Source organism: Brassica napus, chromosome C8 (assembly GCF_020379485.1).
Source record: "Brassica napus cultivar Da-Ae chromosome C8, Da-Ae, whole genome shotgun sequence".
NCBI classification, from domain to species: Eukaryota; Viridiplantae; Streptophyta; class Magnoliopsida; order Brassicales; family Brassicaceae; genus Brassica; species Brassica napus.
This window is the reverse complement of record NC_063451.1, coordinates 42,018,416-42,038,146: the sequence shown is the minus strand read 5'-3', so window position 1 is coordinate 42,038,146 and position 19,731 is coordinate 42,018,416. Positions and strand designations below refer to the sequence as shown.

At 38.7% G+C, this 19,731-nt stretch overlaps 3 protein-coding genes and 1 long non-coding RNA gene across 5 annotated transcripts; 1 reads left to right on the top strand and 3 right to left on the bottom strand.

Moving 5' to 3' along the window:
• Nucleotides 1-1,943: 1,943 nt before the first annotated feature.
• On the top strand, nt 1,944-4,064 carry LOC106368560 (adenine nucleotide transporter BT1, chloroplastic/mitochondrial). The gene is made up of 3 exons (XM_013808562.3): nt 1,944-2,758; nt 2,901-3,062; nt 3,263-4,064. The coding sequence occupies exons 1-3, from the start codon at nt 2,204-2,206 to the stop codon at nt 3,737-3,739; spliced, it is 1,194 nt and encodes a 397-aa protein (XP_013664016.2). The 5' UTR covers nt 1,944-2,203; the 3' UTR covers nt 3,740-4,064.
• LOC106415179 (G-type lectin S-receptor-like serine/threonine-protein kinase At1g11280) lies at nt 4,014-8,051 on the bottom strand. 2 transcript variants are annotated; one of them, XM_048764995.1, is made up of 9 exons: nt 7,713-8,051; nt 7,179-7,247; nt 5,913-7,118; nt 5,716-5,823; nt 5,476-5,612; nt 5,196-5,406; nt 4,862-5,099; nt 4,619-4,769; nt 4,014-4,534 (listed from the first exon to the last, which is right to left on the bottom strand). In XM_048764995.1, the coding sequence occupies exons 2-9, from the start codon at nt 7,201-7,203 to the stop codon at nt 4,241-4,243; spliced, it is 2,370 nt and encodes a 789-aa protein (XP_048620952.1). In that variant the 5' UTR covers nt 7,204-7,247; nt 7,713-8,051; the 3' UTR covers nt 4,014-4,240. The 2 variants fall into 2 exon arrangements, with proteins under 2 accessions (XP_048620952.1, XP_013711271.1); XM_013855817.3 differs by lacking the exon at nt 7,713-8,051 and having other exon boundaries at nt 5,913-7,510.
• Nucleotides 7,678-10,490, bottom strand: LOC106413393 (pentatricopeptide repeat-containing protein At1g11290, chloroplastic). Its single transcript, XM_022708800.2, has one exon. The coding sequence runs from the start codon at nt 10,316-10,318 to the stop codon at nt 7,880-7,882; it is 2,439 nt and encodes an 812-aa protein (XP_022564521.2). The 5' UTR covers nt 10,319-10,490; the 3' UTR covers nt 7,678-7,879.
• A 991-nt stretch (nt 10,491-11,481) lies between these two features.
• Nucleotides 11,482-12,840, bottom strand: LOC106413692. The gene is made up of 3 exons (XR_001282639.3): nt 12,486-12,840; nt 12,138-12,200; nt 11,482-11,770 (listed from the first exon to the last, which is right to left on the bottom strand). It is a non-coding gene; the product is annotated as an uncharacterized LOC106413692 (long non-coding RNA).
• Between the last annotated feature and the right edge of the window lie 6,891 nt (nt 12,841-19,731).

The following is a 19,731-nucleotide window of genomic DNA, read 5'->3' as shown; positions in this document are numbered from 1 at the left end:
ATTACAAGCTCCGGAACACCAGAGAAACAATGAGTATCTGAAAGTACAACGACAACAATCCCAGAAACAAGAACTAAATCTAAAACACAACGACAGCAAGCCCAGAAACAAGAACTAAATCTAAAAAACAAGAGAATCGAGCGAGGGAAAGAACACAGATGAAGCGCAAAGCTTCCATCTCCGACAAGACACAGGTGGAGGAGAACATTCCGGTGTTCCCGCGACATCTCCAAGACCGGCGTGTTCGAGACCGATCATAGATCTGTCAAACAGTTGGCCTTCCTACCACAACCCACCTTCGGAGGTAGTCCCGCGGCCCTGACGCCCATTTCCGTAGAACCAGACTCTTAAACCCTAGCTCATTCTTTAGCTCTGTAGAGCTGCCGCCAGAAACACTAGATCTATGCGCACAAAACCCTAAATCCACCGGTCAAGAGGGGACCGCTTTGACAAGATGCACAGCGAGGAGAACCGCCATCTCCTCGGAAAGCTCTATCGCCGACAGCCACCCTCACAGCCGCGGTGCACGCCTCCGCGCCCCGATCACTGACTTGCGAAGCCGAGCGAGCCTCTGCACCGTCCTCTAGTAGAAAGAGCAAGTCGTTGTCCGACGAGCCACTAGAGCATCAGCGACGCCCTGGAGATCTCATAGATTTCACCGCTTCGGAGTGAGCAGTGCCTCCAGACGACCACCAGATCGCTAACTTCCGTCGGTGATGCGCAGATTCCGATTCTCAAAGGGGGGAGAAGGATCGATCTACCGGACTGTCATGAACGGCGTCGGAGAGATCCTCTCCCAAACAAAAGTGATGTAAAAACGAGGAGAGAACAAGGATATAAGGGCAATTTTGGTTTAAAACAGACGTTGCAATTTTGGTATTCACGCCACATAAACAGACGTTGCATCTGTAATATTTGGACAATCTTATATATTAAAACAGAAGTCACAATCTTGATTCATGTGTGATTTTTTTAAAAAAAATGGAACTAATGGACCTATTCCTAGAAAGTCATATTACATTTAATATCTAATCTTATCATTTAAATTTTGGGCATACCAGAAATTTTTATTGGGCTATCATTAATTGGATTTAAACAACAGATGATCCATTGGATTTATAGATACTATAAATTAAATAGATATAATTTAATGTTGTAATACTATACCTCTATATGCTAAATATTTAAATATTTGTCAATGTTAACTTTTAAAATTATAAAGATTTTTTTTTAAATAACAAAAATCATATTATCTAACAATGATTAATTTTTACTACCTTAAACCAATGAAAACAAATTTTAAACTATATAGTTTATTTAAAAAATTAAACAAAAACTAAATGTTTAATTATTTACTCGATAATATAAATCTATGAAGCGAAAAGTTTAATTTTTAAAAAACTTTCTAAATTTGTGAAATGTTACAATATTTTTGAATATGACAATAAATCAATATTTTACTAATCTTTATATATATAGTTATGATTTTAATAATGAAATAATAATCCGAAAATATATATAAGTTTACTGTATATTTTTTAAACATGTGAAAGTTTGAAACAATCTATTCAATGAAAAAAATATACAATAAACTTATTATGTTTTAAAAATTGATAGACACATATATATTATAGTATATACCAATTTATAATTGAAAACAAAATATTTATATAAAAATAAATAAAAACAAAAGCTCGTGCGGTTGCGTGGATTTAGATATAGTTTTGGTTTAAAACAAAAGCTGTACAGTATACTTTTACTACATTTAGCTAAATAATGTTTGAAATGTGTGTATAGCGTGCAATTGCTCAAAATAATTTCATACTGCTACTCTTTGACCGATCTTGACGAATTTTCCATCCTAGCTTATAAAATAAATAAATTATGGAAAAAATAGGACGGAAAATAAATAAAACGAATATCAGAGAAAATATAAAAACACTTACAAGTTAGACCGCAGCCTCCGCCCCCAACCACTCACCCATTCAAAAGGCCAAAACAACTTCACCTGCAAAGCAGCAGCAGCTGCAGTGAAACCCTAAAGGAACTCAACGAAAGAGACACAACCCAATATCCATCTTCGTCCCCTTTCCTCCAAAATCTCATCTTTCTTATCGTTAACGAAGATGTCGAGGTCCTGAGGATCTTTCACAGTCACCACCACTAAACCTCAAAGAAGCTTCCGTATCCAGGAACCGTAATCATGGGAAAGACTGGAATCAACTTGTTCGACGACACGAGCAATGGGTTCTTCTCAGTTTCCGATTTGGGATCCGATTGGAGCCTCCAGAACCCGAATTACCGCCCAGTTGGTGGGCTATTCGCGAGTGTTAATCAGTTAGGAGCTGGGTTCGGGTCGGGACTCGGGTCTGGATCTATTCCGGATCCTCCAAACAGAGACAACAGTAGCTTCACTGCTCAGCTCAATGATCTATGCACAAAGTACTTGCCTTTCAAAGAAGTGGAGGTGGAGGAAGAAGAAGTGATTGGTCAGAAGAAGAAGAAAGGAGGTTTCAAGCTCAAGCTTAAGATCTCAAATCCTGCGTTGCGGCGGCTGTTCAGCGGAGCTGTGGCCGGAGCGGTTTCGAGGACGGCTGTTGCTCCGTTAGAGACCATTAGGACCCATCTAATGGTCGGAAGCGGCGGCGAGTCCACCACCGAGGTGTTCCGTGATATCATGAAGCATGAAGGGTGGAAAGGTCTCTTCAGGGGTAATTTGGTCAATGTCATTCGAGTAGCACCTGCTCGTGCCGTTGAGGTACCAGTAATGATTTTATGTTGTTGAACTGGTTTGGCTTGAAGTTCTTTTTGTTGTTGTGTAGAAACGAAGCTCAAGCTCTAGTTTAAGCACTTAGTTTGTGATGTATGTGATCATTAACTTGTAAGTCAACTCTGTGCAGCTTTTTGTATTCGAGACAGTTAACAAAAAGCTGACTCCCAAGCTCGGAGAGGACTCGAAGATTCCCATCCCAGCTTCATTGCTCGCGGGTGCTTGTGCTGGTGTTAGCCAAACCCTCTTGACATACCCTCTCGAGCTAGTCAAGACCCGTCTTACAATTCAGGTATGCTCTTACAAGGCCGGCCTTAAGATTTTGGGGACTTTGTATAGATTTCAATAAAAAAAAAAATTTTACACAAATTTGGAGGCCTAAGCGAATGTTTCATCCAGCTTTACCCAGGACAGGTCCTGTGCTCTTATAATATTGGAGGGCTTTAGACATTGGTGGTCACTGATGTATCTTTGAAATCATTTTTTTTGCAGAGAGGTGTGTACAAGGGAATATTGGATGCCTTTGTCAAGATAATAAGGGAGGAAGGACCGACAGAACTCTACAGGGGTCTTGCCCCGAGTCTTATAGGAGTGGTTCCATACGCAGCAACAAACTACTTCGCCTATGACTCCTTAAGAAAGGCGTACCGTAAGATGGTGAAGAAAGAGAGCATCGGAAACGTGGAGACTCTTTTGATTGGTTCTTTAGCTGGTGCCTTGTCCAGTACCGCGACTTTCCCCTTGGAGGTCGCTCGGAAGCATATGCAGGTGGGAGCAGTTGGTGGCAGGGCGGTTTATAAGAACATGTTGCACGCTCTGGTCTGTATACTGGAGCAAGAAGGTCTTGCGGGTTGGTACAGAGGGCTTGGACCGAGTTGCTTGAAGTTGGTTCCTGCAGCTGGGATATCTTTCATGTGTTATGAGGCGTGCAAGAAGATACTCGTTGAGAATAATAACGAGGATGCCTGAGCTCTGTTTGTGTTACACCTCACATGGGTACTTATGGGTTTCATCATCAGACTAACACTGATGGATCTGGCAAACTAAATCAGGTCATGGTTGATGATTCTGCAACTATACGTGTACCTGTTGAGACTCCACATTCACAGTTAGGAGATTTGAGTTTGAAATTTTGGGCTGGCACACTATTGATTCTTGTGGAACTAAACATCCAAAAGATTCCTTTTTTATTGTTTGATTTGGTTTTTGTATTGTTTTCTTGATCTGACATAGCTTTACTTTATTTTACTTGCTCAAATAAGTTGGAAATGCAATCTGTATTGAGTTTACAACTTTTTTTTTGGTAGAAGAGTAACAAAGCCTCCCTTAGTTCTTTAACTCTTTCCAGTAACATGTTGGAGAGCATCCATTAACGAAAACTGAGATTTATTTACATCAAATTTGTTAAACAGCCAAACACAAACCGCATCATGTGTATGTAAAAGTAAAGTGTTCAGCGTAGTGGAAACTTTAGCGCCCATGTATCGCAGTTTGTGTCATATGATTCACAGACTCCAAGACCGAGACGGTACTCTCTTGATCTTGAGTCTGCACAGCAAACACTGGTTGTTTCGGTCTCGGAAGCTCTGTTGTGGTTGTGATCATAGACACTACTTGTGCAATGTTTGGTCTGTCAACAGCTTGCTGTTGGATGCAGAGTAGACCAATCTGAACACATCTTGCCACTTCATCTGGAGAACACGAGCTGGCAATAGCCTGATCCAGCAGATCCACTCCACCGGTCTCCAGCCAAGTTTCCCATGCCTGATTATATATATATATATTAAAGAAAATCATAAATATTGTGATTTTGAAACACTAGGAGGATATAGTTAAAAGTTTCTTTACATATTCAAGAAGGGTTTTGCCTTGGCCACCACAGTTAAAGCTTGAAATCTTCATCCCACTTATGATTTCTAACTGCAAAACTCCGAAGGCATATATGTCGGACTTCTCCGAGAACATCCCTGTCCATGCATACTCAGGAGACATGTATCCTCTGTGTCCATATTCCATGCAGTTTGGTAAGTTTGACATAATTAATCATACCCTTTGAATTAGTATGTCACTGAGATATATATATATACTTACATAGTTCCAACAACCCTACGTGTGCTGTCTTGATGTTGAGTTCCTTGAACCATCCGAGCCAATCCGAAATCCGATATTTTGGGGTCCATGTTTACGTCCAAGAGAATGTTGCTGACCTTCATGTCTCGGTGTATGACCTTGAGGCATGAGTCACGATGGAGATAGAGAAGCCCACGCGCAACGCCTTGAATGATGTTGAACCTCTTCGGCCAATCAATCTCAAGCTTTAGAGTCGTATCTATAGCCAATAAGATAAAAATGCATATTAATTGACCAAGAAAAAAAATGGAAAAGGAATTATAATGAAGAGGCAAATGCAGGACAAGGAGCATACCAAAGAGAAAACTGTCAAGGCTTTTGTTCACCATAAACTCATAAATCAGTAGCTTTTCTTCCCCATCAATGCAACATCCCAAAAGCCGAACTAAGTTTCTGTGTTGTAGTTTTGAGATGAGTTTTATCTCATTCATGAACTCTTCTGTACCTTGTCCAGAGCTGCTAGAAAGCCGTTTAACAGCTATTTCCTTCTTGTCTGACGTAATTCCCTAGAAGCAAAGGTTGCTTATAACAGTAGACCAAGAGACGAGCAAACATATCACAATTTATCTTATTACCTTATAAACTGGACCAAATCCACCTTGGCCGAGTTTGTTTGAGACATTAAAGTTATTGGTAGCAGCTCGTATGGTATTCATGTCAAAGAAAGTTAAACCAGAGATCTCTTGTTGTTCCAAACCATTTTTCCATGAATCTTTGTGAATTGTTGAAGAACACAATAATGAAACAAGTAAGTCATTATTCCTCCTTCTGTTGGTTACATAACAAAAATGCACAAGAAAAAGAATGAGAGTTACCCTTTTGTTTTGCTCTGTATCTCCAGTACACATATGAGGCAAAGACCAATATCACAAAAATGGAAAGGCAGATACTACCAGCAATAATCTTGGTTGTCCTGCTTCCAACTGTGAAATTTACCATAAAGTAAAAAAAACCACATTGCAATGGAAATTAACGCTAAGCTAAAGGGTAAAAAAGAGTCTGTCAGCCTTACCCAGTTCTGAACTTGCAACACGAACTGAAAGAGACTCTCCTCCACTGGAATATCTAACCGTGTCTATCAGCTCCTGGTTCCAAAGCAAGCATCCAATCCCAGTAATATACGCAAAAGCAGTGCAAGAGCAGTTTTTGAGACAGCCCTCTTGGCACTGATCTTCATCCACAAAGCTTGCATATTCATAGAAAGCCGGAGGCTTCACATTAGCCAGACGATAGAATGAGTCTAGGCCTTTTCCATGTCTCTTTGGAGATGAGTTTGTTGTTGCCTGACATGATAACTCTGTATGCCGCACACATCCAGAACTCATGTTTCCGCGTTTCCACTCCTCCTTGAATTTTGGTACAAAACCTTTTATGCATTCGCACTTTGTGGGAGTGGACTTCTCCACACACATCCCATAAGGCCCACACGTACCGTACAGATCACATGAATTCTCTGGAGTCACGAAGTCGAGAACCCACCCTGTCCCGTTGTAATGAAAAGTCTTTAGATATCCTTCTGACGTTATGATAACTCGTGTAAGTCCAGAGTTTCTCTGGAGATAAGAGAAGGACCCCGTTCCGCTTTCTATATCCTGGAAAAGGCTAAATGGACTTGCGTAGGATCCATCCATTTTCGGTATGCCGGTGAACACGGTCTTAGCCCATGGACCGCTTCTCTTATAAACTCTTGCGCCTTTCATAGTGACGATCTGTGCTGGAACTTGTGAAGTCAGCTGAACTACAAACTCACCAGGAGATGGATCAGTGTCGCTTTTCCAAGAAGTCAACACTCGCTTCTCCTTGGTGGCGATGTTGTACGTTAGGGACGAGAGTGGTAGCATAGTATCGCCAAGATTCTCGAAACTTTGCCATAGGAAACTTCCTGAAACATCATCGACGACGACAAGATTGCCTGTGTCTAAGAGCTTTGCATGACACTTGTTAGATGTGGAAGATTCTTTGGTTGACCAAACAACGTTGTTTCTGCTGTCGAGCAAGATAAGGCTCCCGTTTCCGCTGGTAGTGAGGTTTGCCAAATGGGTTGTGATAGGCTTTTCTCTGTTAGCCACCCACACAACAACCCGTGGTGTAATTTTCTTGAACCAGATCCCGATATACTGATTCTGAGAGTTGTTAGGACTGAAGAATCCTAGCTCATAAGTTCCGCTAGGGGAACTCAGAGTTTGTCCCAATGATAAAGGAGTGTCTCTAGATATAGCTGCATAGCCACAGTTTAAGAATAGACTTAACCAGAGAAAGAAAGGAAAGAGAACAATACCGATGTCTCTCCAGTGTATCCCCATGTGTCCAACAAAAGAGTTAACCAGAGAAGAAGAATGCTTCAGATCTGACCAAAAACTTATTTTGATTTAGCTGAAAGCGACTGAGAGAACAATAGACGCGTGTAGATGTATAGTATAATATTTATTATATACTCATGATATTTGCATTGTTTTGTTGCCTCGTTTTCTTGAATAGGCATTATAATACACCCAACTGTTGACTCATATGTCTCGCTCCAGAAGAGAGAGAGACAATGCAACCTTGTCCTTTAGTGTGTTTCCCATAACAATGCATAATAAATTTGAAATTGTAATTGTTTATTCTAATTTTAAACTCCATACTGCATCAGCATTGTCCATGTTCAACAGATGCATCTGTCTGATACTACCTAACTTATTTCAATGATTTGAGTTTTTGTATAATCTAACAGAGAGAAATCTTGGACCAGTTCCACGACAAACACTTTTCAGATTTCACATGTAATGGTTAAGACATAGAAAAAACAGACCATTAAAAGTGAATAAATTACCTGGACACTTCCAAAAGAGTTTGCTCAGATCTATTCACAATCAGCTTAAACCTTGTTTTATAATACAATTCAAACTGTAGCTCCCTATGAAAGCTTCTACTTCAGACTATAGCTCATGTTCTTCCACAGATATGTTATATCTCCCGGGTAAATACAGCTCATCAATCTCACCAGTAATCTCCGCACGAACAGGCACCGTTCTTGAAATGGTGAAACCGTTGCATGTCCCGTACAATAATTTCTCGTCCGGTCACAAGGGAAATGTACTTGGTAGCATTGTGACAGTCAGCACAAACCCGAAGGTTCTTTCTAACGTGAATAGTTGTGCCAGCTGTAGTATTCAGGAGTCCATAAGATATAGCCAGCTTCTCGCTGTGGCTACTCAGCAACTGCTCCTTGATATCATCTTCAACCCCGAGGATTAGTTTCGTGTCGGGAACATAACCAGCTTCTTTGATTTTGCACATGAGCTTCTCGAGAAAAGCATAAACCCTCTTGGAACTGGGATGGTCTGTGCTTCCGGAGAAGAAGCTATGCACCTCGTTCTTTATCTCCACCATACTGCAGCCAGGAGTTTTGCGCAGACCCTGTCTCAGCATTGAAACTCTCACTTGTCCCACTTTCTCCCACATGGAAGCTGCGCGGTATATGTTTGCAAGCAGCACATGATACCCACCATCATCCGGGTTCAACTCAAACAATCTCTCTGCTGCTTTCTCAGCGAAATTCACGTTTTTATGAATCTGACAAGCACCTAACATGGCACCGTACACATTAACAGCTGGCTTAACAGGCATCAGCGTAATAAAGTCCCATGCTTCATTCAACCGTCCAGCTCTGCCTAGAAGATCAACCATAGCTCCATAGTGGTCCATCGACGGTTCTATGCTGTATCCTTCCTTCATCACATGGAAGCACTTCACTCCTGCCTCCACCAAACCCGAGTGGCTGCAAGCAGAGATAACGGAAAGAAACGTCACACCATTTGGTTTAATGTCCCCTTTTCGCATTTCTTCAAACAACTCCAGAGCGGCTTTCCCGATACCGTGCGTCCCGTATCCATCTATCATCGCGTTCCATGTCGTTACATGACGCTCGCTCATCATGTCGAAGATCTTTCTTGCAGTCGTAATAGCTCCGCATTTCGCGTACATGTCGACAAGAGCCGTTGCGACGAACACGTTCTCGTCCAGACAGTTTCGCATTACCACCCCGTGTATCCACTTGGCCTGATGCGTAACCGACAACTCCGCAAGAGCAGTTATCACACTCACGTAAGTAAACGTATCCGGTTTCACTGTCCAAGCCCGCATCTGGCTGAAGTAATTCAATGCTTCGATAGGACGACCGTTCTGTGCAAATCCTAATATCATTGCGTTCCAAGAAACAAGTGTTCTTGTCCGCAGTTTCCCAAACAAAGAAGCTGCGGTATCAACGTCCTTGCACTTGCAGTACATGGAGATCAAAGAGTTCACAACTGAAACATTTCTATCGAGATCCAACTCGACCGATAACTTATGGATGAATCTTCCTTTCTCAAGGTCGCCTAGGTCAGCACAAGCATGCAAAGCACCCATGATGGATACATCAGTAGGTTTCACTCCTTCATCCAACATCTTCTCAAAAATCACCATCGCCTCTTTAGGATTCTCGTCCTGCACATAGGCATCAATCACTGAATTCCACGAAACAACATTCCTTTCCAACATACCATCAAAAAGCCGCCGAGCAGTGTTCAGAGATCCACATTTGGCGTACATGTCAACCAAAGCAGTGGAGACATTGACAAGAGAATCAAACCCAGCACGCATGGCGTACCCATGAACCTCCTTGCCAATACTAATCAACCCCAAAGCAGAGACAGCAGGCAAAACAGAAACAACGGTGATGAAACTAGGCTTCAGATTCTCCTCGCACATTAGAGCAACCATCTCCAACGCCATCCTCGCTAACCCGTTCTGCGAATACCCAGAAACCATAGTGTTCCACGAAACCAAGTCTCTCTCAGGCATTCTATCGAACACCTTGCGAGCTTCATGCACCTGCCTGCACTTTGCATACATATTCTCAAGCCCAGTCATTGCGAACAAATCCAACGAGAACCCACTCTTCACCAACAGCCCATGAATCTCCTTCCCCACCCTGAGCTCCGCTTCGTCTCCACAGGCTTTCAACAGATAAGTGAAGTTATACACAACAGGCTCAACATCGTCGCACCTCATCCGAACGAAAAAGTCCACAGCTTTACCCAAATCCGGGACTTTAGCGTACCCTTTAAGCATAGTGTGATACAGAACATCGAGCTTATCATCAACGGGTTCGAAAACACGAGCGGCCTCCGCGACGCTGCCGTGGCGACAAAACAAGCTGACGAGTTTCGTCTGGAAGAGATGCTCCTGAGAAAGACCGTTCTTGAAGACGAGGGGGAGAACGCGCCGGAGGTCTTCAAGAGAAGAGCATCTCTCGAGGAGGAGAGCCGCCGGGTGCTCGTAGACTTTGGCCGGGATGTAAGTTCTCTGGGAAAGAAACTGGTGATGGTGAGAGGACGAAAACGGCGGGTTTTGGATGCGAGTAATGGTGGAGACATGCGCCAATTGTGAGCTCATGCTTTAAAATTCTCAATTCTCAATTCTCAATTTACAGTTCCGCAAAATCTTCTCTTGGTTGCCCTGTTGTAACAGCAGGGCAGATGTTATCATCAATGTCTGGATTTTAGTGGCCGTGAGAAAGCAGAGCAGAGCGCACCCAACAAAAGAAAAACAGAGCATCCAGATCACAATATATTTAACTACTACTGTTAGCTGGATGTTATTTAGAAAATAGTTAAAACAGTTAGAGTAAATATTTAATATAAATTTTTATTAACTTAAAATTTAAACATTAGTTTAGCTCTGTATCTGTTCTTCTCTTTTTTAAGTCTAAATATGGCTATGCTGTGGTTTTATAATTCAGAACATTTTTCAACTGGCCCTAGTATATATATATATATATATATATATATATATATATATATATATGTTTTAGTAATCATATAAAATTCACATTAGTTTTGTTAATTTATTAATTTAAACTAAGTTAGGTGCATCTTCTCAGAAATGTAAAAAGAAGAAAAAGATGTTGGCAATTGATATGTTAAAAGAAGAGTATAACATAAAAGAGGGCAACACCATTGCAACAATATTAATCATTGACAATTCATAGTATCGTATCCTCCAGACTTAGAAAAAAACATAAACATCTTACAAAAGAGTTTAAAGTTTAAACATAAGAAAAAGTAAAAAAAGAAAAGACTAAAGCCCATAATGGCATCTTATCAGAAATATAATATGTTGAAAGCAAAAATATACGAGTTTCAGACCAAAACCGATTGGCAGCTTGAGAGCTTATAACATTGCACCATTCGATCTTCCCCCACAACATATTACCTGATGGAGTCAAACGCTGCTCCAAGCTAATCACCGCACACCAAATACTCTTATGTTCCCTCTGCCTATTCCACTGATGCCATACAATGACCAGCTTCCCACCATGGTAAACTAACTGAATCGTTCTGGAATTTTTAGCATGTTTCGTGCAAACATCATCCAAACCATGAATCATTAACCACTTTCCATTCCTTGTGTCATACCCAACGTACATACGGTAATGTTCAGCAATCTTGTAACAGATAACTGGAGATTCACAGTGATATGGTGTTGCTTATTTGGATACAGACGGAAGAAAAATTCAAGAAGGCTGATGGATCAAGCAACTAAATCTTGCAGAGGAAAATCCAAAAACGGTTAAACTTAAACGTTTGGAACTGAATTTCTTTTCCATGAATCCAATCAAATCCACTGAAAGACTCCTAACTACAGTTACATTGAATTCTTAATTGAATAACACCCCTTAATCTAAAGAAACAGACATGTTTTTTCACATACAATTTTTTGTTGAGCTAATTCTAGGTTACAGGTTTAATATGATAACAGATCCATGTTTCCCAGAGTAGACTGCAGGTGGAGTTGGATACTTCTCAGCATGATGAACCGGGTCATTCCCGATGGGAAGTAATTGACCTGTAACAGCAGCTTCTTGTAAGATAACGATATTCTAGCTTCAAGTTCAATATAAAGGTACTGATACTGTAGCCTTGTTCGTTTGGTTGCCGCAGGTTTCGGCGTCAGCGTCAGCGGCGGCGTCAATGAGGACAGTTGTTGTTCGTTTCGCAGACGCTGACGCTGCCGCTGACGCTGCCGCATACTATATCATGACCGCAGGTTTTATCGGCGTCAGCCGCAGGACGCGGCGTTCGGACGCGGCGTCAGACGCAGCTTCCTGCGTCAACGAAACGAACAAGAGTTGACGCTGCCGCTGCCGCCGGTACCTGCGGCAACCAAACGAACAGCCCTTGTGAAGAGCTACAGACATGCGTTTAGCAGGTACCTTTGTTCTCTCGCTTCCTCTTCTTCCCCATATACCTCTCTGCTTCAGCCGTAGAACAACAACCTGATAATTGATATTCAAACCCATCGAAGAGAAACATTAACTTATACAAAAGATAATGATAACTATCCAAAACCTATTGACTTAGCTTTTCAAAGCTGGAAAATAACACACACACACGATCTAAGAGCTGAAAAGTTGAAATCTTTAAAGAGTGGAAATGGTAACTTACAGGAAGAAGACGGTCAGCCAGAATAGAAGGCTTGATCATTTTGAATCGAATGTATTTTTTTATAAGATACGAAGAGAAGATGAGTGCGAGAGGATGAATCTCACATGTATTTATACCTTAACCACACCGCCTTTCAGATCGAAGAATGCTTTGAAAACACATCGTGGGAGAGCGAATTAATGGGATTAAAGAGGAAGACATAAACCATACTGTTTCAGGTCATGAGAAGAAACGCAGAGGTCACCGTCACGCCGCCGCACGAAGAGGAGAGTCATACTTCTTTTGTTCTATTCAGCGGTGTTAGGGTTAGAGGAGACTTCATCTAAGCGGGCCTGATAGATATGACTGACTTCAGAGCCCAACCACACCAGTTCACGATCAAAGCCCAACACCCCAACTCTTTAATGATACGCTGCGTTGAGGGTAACGGGACATGTGGCGTCTCCTGGTAAAACGACTTTATGTGATGGCATCCTAATCGTACGTGGCTTCATGGGAGAGAGACAAACAATACTTTATATATATAGATACACTAGAATATACTATTTAACTATACACTAGATTCCGACCTGATCTTTCTAGTTTTGTTAATAAATTTAAATTAAATCAGAGGTAGATGAAAATGTCGTTTTTTTTAACGTCTGATTAATTATGCTATTACAACTATGAGAAATATTACATAGATGAAAATGTTGTTTGAAATTTGATTTTATATATAATGTAATAAAAATTATATTTGGGGATTTGTCAAATGTAGTTTTTATTTTGTCAACGTATAGTTGAGGAGTTATAGTTATTTAAGTTTTATATTTTAAACTTATACGTGAAAACCATATGATAAAAAATATTTGTTACAAATATTTTAATTAATTTGTTTCTAAAATCCAAAAAATCTTCTAAGATTTTGAAACAAATGTATGTTTTAAATAGATTTTGAATAAATATAACTAAACACATATATTGGTGAACAACATATTTGTCATATTCTCCATGATTTTAGTTATTTTACTTATTTATCATGTTTTTATGATTTTGACTAATGACTCATCAATTTAAATTTATACAATTATTTGAACTTTATAAAATAAGTAGAATATGGATTATGATAGAATTCAAAATATTTTACTTGATCTAATCTTTAATATAATAGCATCTTTTCAAATTTACTATTTTATGAATTTGACATAGATAGTAGATATATATATACAACTCATATATTGTAATTTTTCTTTTTAATTTTTACTTTTTTTTTATAATTACATGTGTTAAGATAATTAATATAATATAATAAAATTTAATGTTATTCTTCCATTGTCAACCAATCACAAGTTTTTTATCGATTTTTATCAACAAATTAATTTAGCAATATATTATAAATTTTAAATATACACAAAACTTATTTATCCCAGATAATATTTAGATGATATTATCCCGCGATATCGCAGGAAATTATCTATTGCAGTGGTATTTAGGAATTGAGTACACATGGACCAAAGTCACACTATGATTCTACGAGAGTGGATTAGAACTAAGACGATTTTTTTTTACTTTGCTTTTAGTTGCGAGAAAGAAAAAGAAAAAAAATGTAAAGACGATCTTAACAAATGAAATAAAATGTGTAGCGGTAATTCTTAGGAAACACAGATTGTGAAACGATTGTTAGACAAAGAAGGTATTAAGTGCTTCTTTTGAACTCAAACAACTTAAACAGATTAACATTCTCCCTAGGGATATTATAATAGGTTATGTTCGTGGGGGGGGTTTTAATGGGTTTCAAAAATAAATAAATGTCACCCATTTAGCTTGTCGCGTTTTAAATGGGTAACCCTCTTAGGATCCATTTCTCTCAAAATGCTAACCTTTATGTTATAGAATCGTAATGATTAATTCCTGTTAAATTTCAGATTCTAAACATGCATTTAATCAAATTTATTAAGCTCACAAACTCCACAATATCAACTCCTGATGGCTATAAATACTTGCGCATCTAATTTTATTTATGTATTTAATCAAACACTTAAACAACCTAGAAATCATGAAATAGTTTATGGTCAACTTCAAACATTAAGAACAGCGTAGATGAACAACATATTTGATTATCCTCTAATCTAACATATCAATCTCAAAAATACATAAAATCCTTTCAAAAAACCTTAAGCAAAACTAAAAGATTGCTCAAACATAGAAGCAAGAACACAAAAGTAAGATGAATAATGCATTCTAGTGGATAGTGATAGAAATAGGGTTTAAAAAACTTTTCTGAAGTTTAGTAAAAAAATTTCTACCAAAAATTTACAAATCTCCAAAGCTTGCCTTTAGAACTAAGAAATGGGGGCTTAACCTAAAAACACGAGTCTGGTCGTTTGTATAAGTGTTTAGGTCAAAACGGATCGTCTCTTTGGGGGCTCGGGTCTGATTTGGGAAAATGATTTGCGATACGCACCATATTGGTCCTAGCTAGGCATGCGCATCAGTCGATCTAGTGATCTTGAACCTCATGAGGGTACAAATCGATTGATTTAATCATTGCTTTCAATAAGTTTCTTGATTTTTTTTTTGGGACCGGTCGATTCAGTGATTATGGATCGATTGATCCTGTGCAGCCCCGACATTTCCGCATCTTGTATCAAAAATTGAGCTTGATTTGCGTGGTGGGAAGGCTTACACCCATTGATAAACATCCGATACATCTGCAATCTTCTATCAGAAATCACTATTTTGACTCAAAACGACTTTTTCTATCCCAAACAACCTAAAATCTGAAAAAATTCGATAAAGAACTATGAATTTCTTCAAAAAAATGTTAAAAATAGGTAAAAACACTGTTTATCAGTACATTTCTTTGATGAATTTCTTCAGTTCTTGAGCAATCCATTGCCCTATTGAACCACAATTTGTTTGGAAAGTCCCCCTTAGAAAATTCATTCATCATGGTCGTGGCTCCTCTGTAGGTAAACACCCTTTGTAAAACACCAAGTCTTCTAGTATCCCCTTACTTTTTTAACGAAAGCCTTGAATCCCCCAACAACTTCTCCTTAAAGTTGCTTTCCATATCTCACATCTTGTTGAATTGTTTAATATTCCATACCCTAGGTTCTCAAGTGGTCTAATTAATAAATTCGGAGGAATTTTTGAAGGTAATGGATGATTTCTTCATTTTCGTTTTTCCTTATATCCAAACAAATAAGAACAATTTTTTTGCACATTGCTCGTATTCTTCCGTTATATGCTTCATATGTAAATTATGTACCATCCGCTTGATTTCTACAAATAGGTTTAGTTATGGTAAAAGCTTTACGATTTAATTATCATCGAAAAAAAAAATATTTTACTGTCAACCTCATTATTTTGGGCAAAGAGTGTTAACTCGCTAACTAATATTCAACAAATTACAAAACAGGTTAAAGAAACTGTGAATAAATTTCAAAAAGAAAACTTTCAAAGTATCTTACGTACTCGTTTCTCTGTATACCTATCTTTACGATCAATTAATAATTAATTTTTTTTTTTTGAAACACAACTCTTTCACTAACTTCAACTTGCTTGATTACAAATGATAGAGGGAATTGTCCATCCTCTTTGATTGAAAACATCAACTACAACAACATAATATAACAAGGATAGGTCTTCAAAAGAAGAAGATAAAGAAGAAGATGACAGAGAACTCAAGATGGTGCTTGAATGCGTCAGTGTAGCCTTCCCGACATGGTCGGACAGCAGAGAGATAGTCCCCTTAAATTGTGACGTTAACATCCAATCCGCACCTCGGAAACTCGTCGAAACGAATCCCGCTGCATCTTCAGGCCCCATACAGACCGTTCCACAAGATTGCAAGACGGTTATAGATATGGATAAACACCTCCATAGAATCGGAGGGAGATCACTCCTTAAAAAGGAGGCAAATGATGATAATGATGGTCCCGGTGAGCCCACCGGTAAATGAAAAGTTATGAAATGATCCAGTGAGTGCAAATTCGTTTCCGTAAAAACTTTGGTGAACCCACCAAAATATCCAGAAAAATGGCCAGATAGACCAAGATCCCCCACTTCTTAGTGGGCTGTGAAACTGGGCAGAGAATGTTACAATTAAAAACTGATGGGCTTATGAAACCCATAGCCAACCTTTGTTGGCCCACCTCAGCGTAGAGGATCGAGATGACGCTCCGGTGAAACAGACGAACAGCGATGTGAGAGCAACGATGTGCGGACGGCCGAGCTGAGTCCAGTGAAGGGAGGAGCGCCGGTTCCGTCCTCCGGTCCGGTGGATACGAGGTCAAGAACCGTGGAAGAGGTCGTCTAGGGTTAAAGCTTTCACCACGGGACTGCTTCAACGAAAGACTATGGCCTGCGATACGTGGAGTTGGTTGCAGATCTGACCGGTAAAACCCAGATCCGTAGCGACGAACGATTCTCTCCCCAAAATGGGGTTGATAATCGCCGGTGGGAAGCTTGGCATTAGTGGTAGGAGGATATGTTGAGACACGGCGTTTGCGAAAAATGAAGGATGCGGTGGAAGAGGATGACAGGGGAACCCCCCAAGAACGGTCGGATCTGGTGACACCAAACCCGTAAAAGAGCAGCCAAACGCTGTAACTTTCGACGATAACCATTCTCCGAGAAGAAAAGTCGACAGAAGTTACGGCGGTGGCCAAAGAGACGACAAACACAGGGGAAACATAGAAGAAACGAGGAGTAGAACAACCAAGAGTGAGGGAGGCTCGACGCCGGCGGTTTGAGATCCCACCGGTGTCAAGAAACGATGATTTCAGAGTTGTCTCGATTCTTGTGTCAGAGAGGACTAGGGCGAACTTTGTCAGGCCTATCAATTAATAATTAATTAAAAGGAATAAACACAAGACAAAAGAATTCACTTCCAAAAAAACATAAGACCTAATCGTTAATATACACCACTTACTCATAATACATAACTTAGAAATCTATAACATTAACATGGTGAACACATTCAAAAAGTCTTGAAAGTTGATTTTTTTTGTCAAAGCCCTCTTAACATCGTGCGATCTTTATAGACCATGTACAAGATTCCATTGGCGTTTGAACTCCTCTTCAATTAATCCTAAGTGTTCCACTGAAATGTCTTGCTCAATATATGCATGGAACCTCTTCGATCGATCAAGCTTACTGTATGTGAGATGTGATATTGATGCTTTTATCTTTGCACATATCATACATGAGATTGAGATTCTCAAAGTAAAACTGCATTTCACAAATGACTATCTTACCTTTTGGACTTCTTTTGGCCCATCGAACCATCATGGTATTTTTGGAAAGTCCCCCTTAGAACGATTCATTCATTGTGGTTGTGGCTCTTCTGCTGGTAACCACACCCTTTTATACAACACCAAGTTTTCCTACATCTCATCAATTCTCTGACCGAAGGCCTTGGATCCTCCCAAACAACTTCTCTTTAAGTTCCGTAAACCAGACTTCCATATCACCTATCTTGTTCTTGAATTGTTTAATCTCTCCAAAGTCCACGCTCGTTAGTGGTCTGATTTTTATGGGCAAACTCCCACATAATCTTAAAAGCAGCTCTTAATGCCCATATTATAAAAATTAATTTCATTTTCGTTCTTTTTAATAATTTTTTTGATTAAGGAATCTGACTATTTACCAACTTTACCACTCATTCTTAACTTAATCCATTTCCTTCTGATTCACAGTTTTTTTCGCGATTTAGAGTTTTTTAAGTGTTCTTCTTCTCTTTATGTGGTTTGGGTTCTGGAATATTTTCTATTTCAAGTTCCTCCTCTTCGATTTATTCATGTATTTTCTCCTCTGGTTCTCCCTCAGTTTCCTCTTTATATGTAGATTTTGAGATTCTTTGATGTGTACTTTGCACGAACTTTATTTTACTACTATAAGACAACTGATATTTATAAAGAATAATAAGAACATAAATTAAAATTTCAATATCGAAATATAGAAATAAAAAAGATTTGCAGAGTCGAGATGGTTAATCTATTTCCTTAAATCTTTAAACGCCTCGTAGTGTGACGGTTTCATAGCGATCAGATTTGCAGGATACAGCCAGGGGCGGACGTAGGTGAAGACATACGGGGTCACGTGCCCCCGTCTCTTTTTTTTTATTTTCCTTTAATAAGTTATACAATTCATGCAATGCTCTTCTAAACCTACAACTAAATATCATGAAATAAAATTATGTGCCCCCCTCTAAATGGACTCTTGCGTCCGCCACTGGATACAACTACAACATTGTTTCTGTTTACCATCACCGAAAAACAGAATCTATCGAACCTAATTTTGTGATGTACTCTCAGACTCAAAAAATAAAAAATACTAACATAACTATTCAAAGTAGGAGAAAATTATTTGTTGTTGTTCAGTCTATTTTTTATATAATGTTTACAAGCCCTTTTATATAAAAATAATGAGAAGCACAAATTTCATTCTTCAACACAAAAATGAAACATCCATAGTGCACTAATGGAGACTTTAATTCTTGTCAATTAGTATGAGAATTTATTCCATATTTTGACAAAAAAATTAAAGAGTAAAATTATTATTGTTTTGACCAATTCAAACAAAATAATATACTTTAAAATAGATTTTTCTTTTTATATTTTATCAATATAAAAGATCAACATATATTTGATTTAAGTTAATAAACATAAATCCAACTAACAAATCAAAACTCAAATCCAAGATCAAATATCTAATTTATGTATTTGTTACTTTATACAAAATTCTCAAATTACACACATTAGACATCCATTTCTCATTCAAATAAAACTTAATTTTTGATGTATGAATACATTATTCATAATTTTCAAAAACTAGTTCCAACATACTTTTCGATTCTGAATGGCTATGAAAAAATGAGAAAAATTAGAAGACAACTTTAATGAGTTGTTGTACCATACAAGGCAAGTTTACTTAGCAAAACCATGTCTTGTAGAATTCAGTAAAAATGTCTAGATGACCGAGTTGTACAATTCTTTTTTTTTTTCGACTAAGATGGTTTATATTGATTGATATGTCATTACATTCGAGATCAGAAATCTCACACAAGTATGGAACACATTCCATTGATTTTCCTAGCTAATAGATCAGCACAAGAATTCGAAGCTCGATTCCTATATACAAATTGAGTGGCATCAAACTGATTCTTCCAAGCGAAAATGGTGTTAATATATTGTTCGAGTCGTCAGTTGGAAACTTATATTATCTCCCTCAAAAATAACTTTCTTAGTTTCTTGTATCCCAAAGATGAGGTAGCTTGCAACTAACCGGATCAAATTGTATTTAGACAATTAATCACAAAATTTTAAAAATTAGAAAAATAATATAACATGACAAGGAAAAATCGTTTTTCGTATTTTT